This window comes from Xenopus laevis, chromosome 3S, assembly GCF_017654675.1.
Source record: "Xenopus laevis strain J_2021 chromosome 3S, Xenopus_laevis_v10.1, whole genome shotgun sequence".
Taxonomy (NCBI): Eukaryota; Metazoa; Chordata; class Amphibia; order Anura; family Pipidae; genus Xenopus; species Xenopus laevis.
Window position 1 is genome coordinate 79,176,012 of NC_054376.1, and position 13,032 is coordinate 79,189,043.

At 34.8% G+C, this 13,032-nt stretch overlaps 1 protein-coding gene across 1 annotated transcript in view; it reads right to left on the reverse strand.

Moving 5' to 3' along the window:
* The window catches only part of LOC108712359 (potassium voltage-gated channel subfamily D member 2-like), a 226,184-nt gene that overhangs the window by 7,699 nt on the left and 205,453 nt on the right, over positions 1–13,032 (reverse strand). Inside the window, exons 2-4 of the mRNA XM_041588532.1 lie at positions 8,010–8,172; positions 7,176–7,271; positions 5,239–5,334 (exon numbers count right to left, since the gene is read on the reverse strand). Of these exons, the coding sequence (XP_041444466.1) occupies positions 5,239–5,334; positions 7,176–7,271; positions 8,010–8,172 (355 nt within the window). The remainder of the gene's footprint in view (positions 1–5,238; positions 5,335–7,175; positions 7,272–8,009; positions 8,173–13,032) is intronic.

Genomic DNA, 13,032 nt, shown 5'->3' on the forward strand with positions numbered 1-13,032 from the left:
TAAACATACAACTAAAAGTTACTTGAAGAGAACAAGCTGACAGTTTTGGAATGGACATTCCATGGCCAGCCCCTTATTTAAATATTATTGAACATCTGTGTGATGATGTAAACATGTACGATGGTCAAGGAGATCTCGGAATCAGAAGCAAACTGCAAGGAGGAGTGGGCAAAAATTCCTATAACAAGAGCTGGAAGACTTTTCTATTGTTACAAAAGGCATTAACAATCTGTGATCTGTGATGAGCAGGTTGTTACTAAATAACGATTTAATAGGGTGTCCAAACTTTTAAACATGCCACAATTACTGTTTTCTTTGTTCCTATGTTTTAAATTGAATGTAACTGTGCTAATATGTTTTGAACAACACACTATTTCCAGCAGTAGATGTTTCCTTCTTTTTTTAACCAAATATGTAATTTGGACAGGGGTATCTTTTCCTTTCACCTGTAAACTACAGTACATGTAACAGGTCCAAGATTGGCACATGCGTAGAATAAAAAGCTTATCCAAGACATTTAAATATTAATGGAACTTTTTCAGATGTAAAGTTTTTGTGCCAACTGATATAGCCCAGCAGTCCTTGGGTTAAACTGATATACTAAAGCATTACAGGAAACAATAATCAATCAGGCACAGGAGAGCAACACTTGAGAATTGCTTTCTAGGGAAAATATATTCAATAGAACTACTCAATCTGCATCTCTATAGCTCATGTCATACTTTTGATTATAATATTCATTCCTCATTGTATGATCATGGCAACTGGTTACAAACTAATTTCCTCAATTACAAAGCAGCTCTGGAAAATACAGCTAAACTACTTTGAAAATTAGTTTATAATCCCATTTCCAGCTCAAACCAGGGAAGCAGGCGAATGTTCTTTGAAAATATTAACATTATTATTGAGAGCGTAATTTTTAAAGAATGCTGTGTTGTGGTGACTGCTGTTCCAGGGTTAAGTGTAATTGTGAGAGAGAACAGAATGTCACACTGACATTAGAATCCTTTATAACAAAAACTGACACATTGTGCATTTCATGTCAAGGCAAAGATATGAATCAAGTTTCAGAAGTATTTTGAGAAATGTATCACTCTTCACATAAGTCATATAAAGCAAATAAAGACACAGAGTATTAACAAGAGAATATATATATATATATATATATATATATATATATATATATATATATATATATATATATAGACCAGTAAATCATTTTAACTTATGCTCTTAAAAGAGAACTTAACCGAAAAATAAATATGGCTAAAATGCCATATTTTATATACTGAACTTATTGCACCAGCCTAAAGTTTCAGCCTCTCTATAGCAGCAATGATCCAGGACTTCAAACTTGTCACAGGGGGTCACCATCTTGGAAAGTATCTGCAACACTCACATGCTCAGTGGGCTCTGAACAGCTGTCGAGAAGCTTAGGGGTTGTCGCAAATTATCAAGCAGAAAATGAGATTGGCCTGTAATATAAAATGATGCTACAAGACTGATTATTAAATTCTGATGCTAGTTGCACTGGTTTCTGTGCTGCCATGTAGTAATTATCTATATTAATTACTAATCAGCCTTAAATTGTGACATTTATATTCTATGTGTATTGTATATTGTGAGTGGGTCCCTAAGCTTAGTAAGTGACAGCAGCACAGAGCATGTGCAGTGAATCAACAGAAAAGAAGATGAGGAGCTACTGGGGCATTTTAGAGGCACAGATCTTTACTGCTAAAGGGCTGTGGTTGCCTTGGGCTCATACATAAACCCAAAACATAATGTACAACATTTCTACCTACTTCTTTAGTTAAGCATTTATTTAGACAGGGGAACTATTTATCTTGCAGATTTTTGCTAATTAATAGTATTAGATAAACAAGCAATATACAATATTTTAATATTTTTGTGCTGATAAACATGGGTAGCAAATGTTACTTATACAGGTATGGGATACATTATCCTGAAATGTGTTATCCAGAAAGCTCAGAATTAAGGAAAGGCTACCACTTTATCCGAATTTTTTTTTTAAATTATCCTTTTTTTTCTGCAGTAATAATACAGTACTTTGTACTTGATCCAAACTAAAATATAATTACTCCTTATTGGAAGCAGAACCAGCCTATTGGGGTTCTTTAATGTTTACATGATTTTCTAATACACTTAAAGGGCACCTATCACAGCCAAAATCAAACACATATTAACAATCTGACCAGTACAAGCTAAACACGTTTAATCAAACTACATATATAGTTTTTTGAAAAAACTGCAGGTTTTAAAAAAATCTCTTACTTTGTCAAATGGGTTCTTTCACTGAGGAAGGCCATACTGTGACTATAACAGAGACTATAATATGCAAATTTCAGGAGCATGCTCAGATTGTAGCACTGCTTTGAGTATTCTACCCAGAATGCCTTGTTTAAGTAAACTCCTCCACTAGAAGTATCAGGAGATTTCCCTATCTTGTCCCCTGCTGGTGATGTCATTATGCAAATGAAGGGCACACACTAACTTCCAGCAGGTGGCAGCACTACTGAACAGCAGCTAACACACAGGTTTGGCTACTTTGAAAATAGCTTAGAAGGGTTGATAAGCAACAAGGAATTTCAACTGAGCATGTGCGAGATTTCAGAGCTGCAGTTGGCTGGGAAGATATAGGTAGGAGGAGCCAGTAAAATCCAAGATGGCTGCCTCAGCTAGAACTGCAGGGGAAATAGGGGATATCTTGCAGAAGGAATAGTGAGCTGATCATTTACATTATACAAACAATTCTAACTGTTTTAAAAATCGGATTTCTTGAACTTTCACATAGTGTATTTACTTAGTAAATGATTTTGCCCATGATTAGTGCCCTTTAAGGTATAACAATCCAAATTACTGAAAGATCTGTTATGTGGAAAGCCCCAGGTCCCAAGCATTCTGGATAACAGGTCCCATACCTGTACCTCTCTGTATGCATATGCACAATGAAAAATAACAATAGCATGAATATAATTAAGTAGTAACTTTGTATACACTATACATAAATGCTTTCTATTGTAATGAGCTTGAATAAAGAACAGGTTTCATCTGAACCCATTAAACCCAAACACCTCTTTTGTTTGTTATTTCAGCAGCAAAGAAGTAACAGTATACAGCAACAACAAACAGATAAAAACAGAGATCTGCAAACTGTGCATTGGTTCCCATTGTCCAACACCAACCAAAGTATCTACTGGGATAGTATAATGATAAATAAAGCAGCAGCCGGATCACTGGTTGCAGATCCCTATACTAGAAATGTCAGATAGGCCAACATTTTTATAGACATCTGCGGTAGCCAATGCACAGCGGGAAAATAACACATTTAAAGCAAACCGGACTTAAAGGGTATTATAGTAAAGTAAATTTTGAGCACAATAAGTTTCACACAACATAAGAAGGAACTGTGTTTATAAATAGTGCTATATAAATAAAAAAAAAACATGGAAACACACAATATTGCAACAGTCACACATATAACTTCTGATTTTTTAGATGCTGAACACTCTGCACTGTTTGGAGCAGCAACGATTATATGGGAATGTGTGTGTGTTTATTTTGTTTTATGCTGGTAAATGTGTGCATGTAAAGTGTAACAAATCCACTCTAAAGTTACAAGTTGTAATCTAACAAGTGGCAAACATGTTTTTTATTCCCTACTGTGGGGACAGATAGTACACAAAAAATGTAACAATGAAATTGCTACAGTGGAGAGTCAAAGGTTTAGGGGGAGATTCTGTTTAATTTTATACTATGTGTGTATCATCTAGCCAAAGAAGTAACACAGTAACACCAATGGAAGTACATTAATGTGGTTTACCACTTCCTCTTATTTGAAAGAGTTTGTTGCATGTCAACACTACTGATATTATTGAATGCCATTCATGGCAAATTATGCGTTTCATTTTCAGTGATATGTGTTCCATGGCACATTGATCCAAAAGGTTTAAAATATACTCTTTCAAGACAAGAACAACTTGATTGATTTGTTGCTGCTCTTTTAAAGATTTGTTCCATTTCTTCTGGTAACGGGAAAGGCACAAACAGTGCAGAGTTGTACTTAGCAAAGGCGAAGTCACATCTTGAAAAAACAGAAGCAAAACTGATATGGTACCTTCGTGATTGATGTACAGCTTATTGGTAAGATGGAATCATCCAAAACATGAGATAAACCCTACATGGCAATGTGATGACAGAAAACATAAGGGAAATATAGATTAGATGACAGAGACAGTGATTAAATCAAAGACCAGACAGAGTCGTTTCCTAACATTTGATAGTGAAAGTATCACTGAAAAACCACACATGGGAAATGTATAACAGACTGCATTGAATTATAAGTTAAGCATCCATAAGTAGTTAAACACTGCAGCCCCAGGCAAACTGTAAAGCCCCCATTAAAATGCTTTTCTTTTTAATAGCACGATAGTGTCCCATGTAAGAAATACATTGGGACAATGATTTATTAAGTGTTAACACTAGCATTTTACAAAACAAAGATACACACACTATGCCCTCTTATTAAAGTGGAAAAATGATTCCATGTACTTTGGTATTTGTTCATACAACTAAAAGGTCATTTACATTTATAGGTACCCTTCAATCAGTAACAGGCACAATATTTCAGTTGCTACAACATGCTGTACAGTACCTGTCCTCTCTTTTGCTTTAAGGCACGAGTGATTCATTGCAGCACATTTTGGGCATAGGTGATTCATACACCTACATTGTGTTTGAGCTTTTTATGGCACTACGGCCCTACGTTACGATTTGACATGGAAAGCTGCACATTAGTTTGTCACAGACCAGAGTGATCCCATTATTGCGGCCAAGTGCCTAGTGTTAGTCACAGTCGTAGGTAATCTCAATTGATAAATGAAGGGCATGCTGTCCTTAATGAAACCTCATTAAGTAGATTTCAGTTTTTCATCGCTTCATAAAACTTTGACAGAATGAATTAGAAATGTTTTTGGTGCATGCATATTATAAATAACTTCCAGAATAGAAACTCTGCTGCTTAGAAATATGGAACGAAAATGATGATTCTGTGAAACAAAGAAGCAGTAAAAAGAAAGACTTTAGATGGAGAGATAAAACTGACAAACGTTTCCACGGTCACTACGGATCAGTACAATGTAAAACTCCCCTAATACAAGACAAATAGAAATGAAATTTTATGGCACCTTTCATGAAATGAAATTGTCTCAGCTTCCTTACCGTGGTTCTTTCCAGACAGTGTAGCAAGTGGTGATGCTGGGTTGCAAATGTAGAGCCAGATTTCCTAACAAGTGGTTGTTCCTCTTCACTGGAACCCTACGGATCAAACAAATACATTATTGCTATCTAGAATTTCGATGTACAACATATTAGCCGAATGAAACAAATGACATTAGGGCAGATCTGCATGAACAGTACTTTTTCATTTCAAAGTAACAAAATCCCACGCTGCCAGTCATCACAGGGAATTCAAATCTTTATTTATCAGGTGGGGCAGCTGTAATAATAGAAACCATATTTTACTAGTTTTAAGGTAGGCAGCTTGAATATATTCTTTAAGGATATTCAGTAACTAATGATCTTGTCACTAAAATAATGGGAAATGTCTTTGGCAGACACTGGTGGTGATTGTTCAGGTACAATGAATCATTCCCAAGGCATGGAGGATGATGGGAATTGAAGTTTTGCACAAGTAGCAAAGGTTTACAGTTCCTGGGATAGAAAATTCTCTTTATAAACACTCAGGGTCATTTATGAACACTGGACAAATTTAGACCTGTGCAGTAACACTTGGTAAGCGATTAGATGGTTTCTTACAGTGTTCAATCTGCAGCTGGGTGAATAGGGAAATGTCCCTATGGCTTCAAATTCCTACACTTCCTTATCCCCCTAGTTGCTTGGCTGATGCCCATGTATCTAGTTACTTAATTTACATATTTCTGTTATTGGCCTGCTGGCCTATAACCACTTCCTGCCACACGTTAACATAGGGGTTTATTTATCAAAGTATGATTTTATCTCATCATTTTCTACTACAAACTCCAATCAAATCCACTCAGGTTATTATGCTTATTTATTATTAAATTTTCCCAAAAATTTGCTCAGATTTTCATGATTTTTTTTTGATTTTTCATCCGAAAACTTCGATTTCTTATGCTTTTTTCCCAAAAAGTCCGAAATCTTCGGGGTATTGCACAAAGCACAGCGCACAACAAAAAATAATTGGGACTTCTCCCATTGATTTATATGCAACCTCGACAGGTCTGAGATGCGGATTTTCTGATTCAGACTTTTCCATTCTCTGGGTATAATAAATTTTGAAAAATTTGTGATTTTTTAAAAATCCAATTTTATACTAAAAAATCAAACATTTTTGCTTGTAGAGTTTAGTAAATAACCTCCATAGTGTCTGTTTAGGAGTGAATCTTTTTCTTTGGCCTTTGGTTACTGACCCAACTGCATCTGTTCCATTGAGCCTGGGATCAACATGGCCCAGTAAAGCTGTTCTGCCCTAGAGGAAACTGTACCTCTAGTACTCTCTAGAAGAGCAAGATAGAGAGGTTAAATAGAATGAGCAGCCTGAGCTCCTACAAGGATTGCAGTAGGGAGTAGCTCTCCCCTAGGCTCTGAGTCTTCCTAAAGTGAAGGGACCACAGCTGGAAAGGGAATCAGGCTTAGATTATTCTCCCTGATCATTCCATTCCAGACCACAATGGGGCATCCCAACCTAGAGGTGCACCTTAAACTTCCCTAGATGCATCCAAATAAAGTTTTGCCTGAACTGACCTGGCATATTTAACATCTGCTAATACCTTGCTTCGGTGGATCTATGAGTTTGTCTTGGACAAATACATTTTGATCTGTTTTGTTGCTGCAAGAACCTCCTGTCCTTATTTTATTTTTATGCACAGTGACCTATGTGAGTTGTAGATCAAGTGTAACCCTTGCTCTACTGATTAGCTGGACATTAACCTCATAGGTCTAATATAGCCTAAAATAGCTATACAGTTGCTATAGTTTACTGTCCAGGTGCAGGTTTGCCAAGTGTTTAAAAATAGCCCCACTGTTAACTGGGTAAAGATGCAGACACTAATGCAGCAAAATGCCCTGTATACCATAAGTTTTAATACATTAGAAAATTGGATTTTTTTTATTACCTGAAATGTCTCATTTAGCAAACCGTTGCGTTTACTCTGTAAATAAGCATTAGCACTTCCACTCTTTGCAATGCGAATCCTGGCAAGCCTTGTTTTCTGTGAAATAATAACAAAATATTTTAAGGTAAATAAATAACGCAAATGAATCGAACAGAATTGGTCACCATATGGATTTGCTAATTGTCATCACGGAAGAAAAAAAATCTCTCATGTTCTCCAATTACAACAATACTGCTGATGAAATGTGAAATTCTCACCTTTCTGGCATTTTCTGTAACAAAACTGATTTGGGATTTTTTTTCAAGTATTGTTTTGGAAGCTCAACCCGTCTTTTTCTTGGCTTAACCTATTTTTATTCATTAAAAATCAAAGCTCCATTGCTACCAGTCTGGCATCTGTTAGCAAGAAAAGCAAATTGCTCAGTTTAGAAACGACTCCCTAGTTGATAGTGCAGCTGATGCATTAGTTTAGCACTTGAGGTGCTACTTAAAAGTGAATAATAATTCTAATAATTCTTTGTGATTATTGATACAGCATATCCCCCCCCCCCCAAGCACTGGTGCTCTGCTGATCTTCTGTGACCTCAACAAATTAAAATATTAATATATGTATGACCCGAAAAGCCAATGCAATGAATTATGCCTGACGTTTATTAGAGATTACATTTTCTGCTAAACCATATAAAGTCTATTAATTAAAATGAACAAAAAACATTTCGTTTATTTCTATAATATCTGGCAAGGATCTATATAATATCTGGCAAGTATAATTATGAAACAGTTAAAGATTGTTTCCACATTTTGCATTGAATGAAGATCAATGTTACATATTAACCTTTTGCGCTTTGCGTTTGTCTGCCCGCTGATTCTGATGGTAAATCCTACTGAAATTGGAGACAATTACTGGGACTGGCAAGGCAATGACCAACACACCACTCAGGGAACAAATGGAGCCAAATATCTTCCCTACAATAGTCTTTGGAACCATATCACCATACCTGTAAAAAAAAAAAAGACAGAAAAATAAAATTTTTACAAATTTGAATTATTTGAATAAAATGGAGTTTAAGGGAGAAGGTCTTTGTAATTTGGAGCTTTCAAGATAACTAGCTTCCTCACCCTATCCCACCTTGTCCCTATGATGGAAAAGTGCTGTTTGCTGGTTTAGGAAGAAAAACACAATCGCACACAGACACACAGACACCAACATGCGCATTATTTGGATCCAGTTAAGATAACAGTAAGGTTGAAACTATGGGAGGAAACCACAGCACACAAAGAAAATGATACATTTATTGACAGTGGTTTAGCAATAAAATATGAATCTGGCACTTTCTAAAGAATGCAATGATTTCTATACCCAGTTTAGTAATTTTATACATGTGGACTGTCCACCAGATGGCATGATGTCCTTTTGCTCTGTAAATGCTCATTGAACTACAAGTTATGTGCAGATTATCATTATGTATTAATGGTTACATTTGCTTTTAGAGATATTGGTTTGATTATAAATAATTTAATGTACAGTATAAAATAAGTTATGTTCAATGGTAAGTTGTAACTAAGTATATTCCAATTTCAGCGATTCATTTTTTAACGTTTCACAATGATGAACATCTTGGAATGCAAATCGAACTTTATTGAAGATATATATATATATATATATATATATATATATATATATATATATATATATATATATATATATAGTACTGTACATGTGCATTTACTGCTATATGTGCACCACACACACATATATATATATTTATTTATTTATTTTTCTCTAAATGCTGCTTTGCATAAAATGTCATTCAGAAGATTATTACTATATATATATATATATGTATATATATATATATATATATACACACATATAGTAATAATCTTCTGAATGACATTTTATGCAAAGCAGCCTTTAGAGAATGTACAACAAACACTGCTGTCAGGAGATCAAAATCACAATAGCAATTTATTAAAGGAAAAAGTCCAAAGAAGAACAGGCTGAAAAGGCTCTCTTTTTTGCACCTCACCCTATTGTTATTACAAGGCCTAGGCAAAGTTTTGAGTTAGCGCTTAGATCTGCTATGGTGCTTGTGTTACAGGTAATGTCTCATGTGCAAACCCAATATCCAGAAAGCTCGCAATTACTGCAAAGTCACAAATCCATTTAAATCAAATAGTCCTAATTTTTGAAAGTTATTTTTTCTTTTTTTTCTGCCTAATAATAACACTGTATCTAAAAGGGTAGTTCACTTTAAAATTATTTTTTAGTAAGATGTAAACAGTTTAAGGCAATTTTAATTTTTTGTGGTTTTTCAGTTATTTAGCTTTTTGTTCAGTTTAGTATTTTAGCAGCTATCTTGTTGCTAGGGCCTTATTTATCCAAGCATTGAGGATAATAGATCCCATACCTGTACTGCAAGTTGACTAGTCTGCAAATTTTAGGAGGGCTGCATAGGATTATTTTAAATATCCATTATTTATACACAGCCGACATAGTCAGCAGTACTTTACCAGTATGTCATTGCAATAAAAATTAACTTAATTCTAGTCTTTAGTGTCTCTTTAATAAATTGTGTTTGTTTTTATCTGTGACAGGGGAACAAATTATTTCAAATAGGAACAGATCAAGGAAAATTGTTGGAATGTGCTTAATGAGAATGCTAAACAATGTTGACTTAATCCCTGTGCTTTAATACCTTCATAAAACTATACTATACTTTACGGTGCAATTAAAAAGCCTCTTTTTCCCCAGCTGTACTTATTTTTTACAAGGAAGACAGAGACAGCTAGAAAAAGGGGTACAACAATTAGATTAAAATGATCACAATCCATACTGAGCCAAGAATCTATTTTCATTATTTAGATTACACACATTAGCACTTAGATTTTCCAAGGTGACACTGCAGAGGCCTTCAAATCCACACCAATTAGAACACGTACGAATTCAATACATGCAAAAATGTTCTCTGTCTGCTTTTAACTCATAGGGAATAAAAGGCAATAAAAGAGTATCTGACAGACTCATTATGATAGCAATAAGGCAAATTAGATATTATTTGCAGATATTTAATATTTCACCCCTGCAAGTGGAATGTGCAATCGTTTATTTTGCATGTTAATCACCACAATTTTATTTCGCTAATTTTGTCAACAAATGAATTTTGCCAAAGGATATGTGAAATAATTGTACATCTGGAAATTTACTGCAATTACCATGCATATGAAAGCTGCTAAACCCTACCACAGCACTGTGCAATGTGCACATAAAAATATACTTAAAGCATAATACATAGAATGGCAAATAGCTGGCGGCAGTATGTTCCATATTTCAGACTTCGTAAAATGTCAGCTTCTGTTCTTGTATGTTAACGAATGAATTTTTATGTGTATTTTCATTTAAAATGTGCAGTACACATATTGGGACAGGATTCATGGAATATATTTTTTCTTTTTATTACTGAACTATATTTCATATAGCATTTCTGCAAAGTGTAACAATAAATATGAATGGTTTTTACACTGTCAGACCAGTTTCATACCACAACTAGACAAAAAGGAACACCAAGAGCCCCAATAGTGTAATATGTTTTTACAAGGAGTAATGGTAGAGTAAACAAGTTAATACTCACAAACCAGGGTTACCGATAGGCAACCACTGTATAGGCAGGTGGGGAGATTATCCTGACCCCACTCAGGAATAAAACGTCGCTCTCTGTAGAAGAAGAAAACGGGGATGATACCCCTCCACTCGGGGTGGACTCAATATGGTAGTAAGACAAAACAGAGGCGCCAAAAAGGATAAAAATAGCTAAAAGCTAGCAGACACCAACGAAAGTGGTAATTTTCAATAATAGTTTATTCACAAAACAGTATTGCAACGCGTTTCGCAGGCATTTCCTGCTTCATCAGGCAATATGGAACGGGAACAAAAACAACAGTGTCTTTGTATAAACACGCCAGGCGCCTCTATCTTCATACCACAACTAGGAGCATTTATATCAAATACCTCAAAATACAAATACAATTAAAACAATTGCAATTTAGGGTAAGTACGTAGACAATAGACACGTACTGGCACATAGTGATGCCCCGCTCTCACATACTTTTTTAGGGCTGAAGGTGTCAACAGACGTACTGAAGTGCCAGTACAGTAAACTACATGCCATTACGAGTCTATTGCTAACACCTTCAGCACACAGGCAGCAGTATAGACCAAGTGGCAGATCATTTCACTAATGTGCCCAAATATTACTGCTACGAGATTCCTTGTTTAAATTAGTTAAATAATGTTAATGGTTCAAAGAATGTCAGGCTGAATGGTTGGCCCCCATACATTTTCACCTCACCAAATCTGGCCCACATTGCAAAAAGTTTGGACACCCCTGATCTACAACACTTATGTGGACTTTGAATAATACTATATAAAGTATGTATAACTTTATTTATAAAGCTCTATTAGGATATTACCTTGGACAGACAATAATCCTACATTTTAAAGGGCAGGGTTATATACAGATATGGGATGCAGTAAGCTCCAAATTACAGGAGGCCCATCTGCAGTAGAGTTCATTTTAACCAAATGATTTTAATTTTTAAATATTCGATTTTTTTTTCTCTTTAACAATATGATATCACCTTGTACTTGATGGTTACTAAACAACACTAATCTATATTGGTGGCAAAACAATACTATTGTGTTTATTTCACACCTCACAAATTTGAATTTTGATAAATAGGCCTCCCCATAATATTCTGTAAGTTGTGTATGGCATTGTACAAAGAAATTGTCCAATGCCTGATGTGTTGAAGCAAGAAACAGTTGTATTGTGTGCAAGATTTCTGCAAAACACCCACTTTCAGCTGAGATAGTCACCCACCAACTTTACCTACCTTCTCTTGTATGACATATTATCACATTTAGACCTTACAGCCTCATAACTATTATGCACACAGCGAGTATCAGAGAGTCTACTGGATTCCAACAGATGAGATTAACTGAGATGAGAACAGATGCAAGTGACTCTACAAGCATTCTTGAAGGAGGTGTGCCCTATGTATGAAGAAAACAATTTAAAAATACACCTGTAGGATACTATGTATGCAGATACAAATGGACATGATTATTTATATTTAAATATTTGTAAATTTGATACAAAGGATTTGGGCCTATCATTATTAACTAATAATGTTGGTGTTTAATATTAAGAAAAGACAGCCATTTTGCAGAGTTTAGCATTCATACAATCAGGCAGTATAAAAGAAACTGGTGTTAAAACTCTATATGGTATGAAGGTTTTTTTTTTTAGGAATTGTCGAAATTGTGTGTTTGCATGCCCCCTATTTTATATTTAATTTTGTGTCAAAATGAAAAAAAGGGCTCATGGCATTGATATCAGTGAAAAAGTAGAATAGAAGGAAAATCCCTTGGTCTTCATGAAAACGATTATGCATAATATGACTCGTTTCTCCAATGCTTTGTAAAAAAGGCATTTGGACAATAAATGGATTTTGTTGCTGAAGTAGAAAAAGCCTTAAACCAGCTTCATCTGCTAATGAGTCCGTCCTTTCAACAGCACAGCAAAATATTAGCAACAAGAGATTTATTTTTCTAGGCAGTTAAACAAAACGTAAATTATTCACAAAATAAAGATAAACATTGCAAGGAATTCTTTCCAGGCCATTGTCTGCTTTGCATTAAAAGTTAAAAATTAATAATTCCATGCTCTCAGATAGAAAAAAACTATTTTACAATATATTTGGAATTGATATTTAATGAATATAAACAAAATATCGATATTGAGGGGCAGATTTATCAGAGGACAAGGTGAATTTTCGAATTAAAAAAATTCAAATTT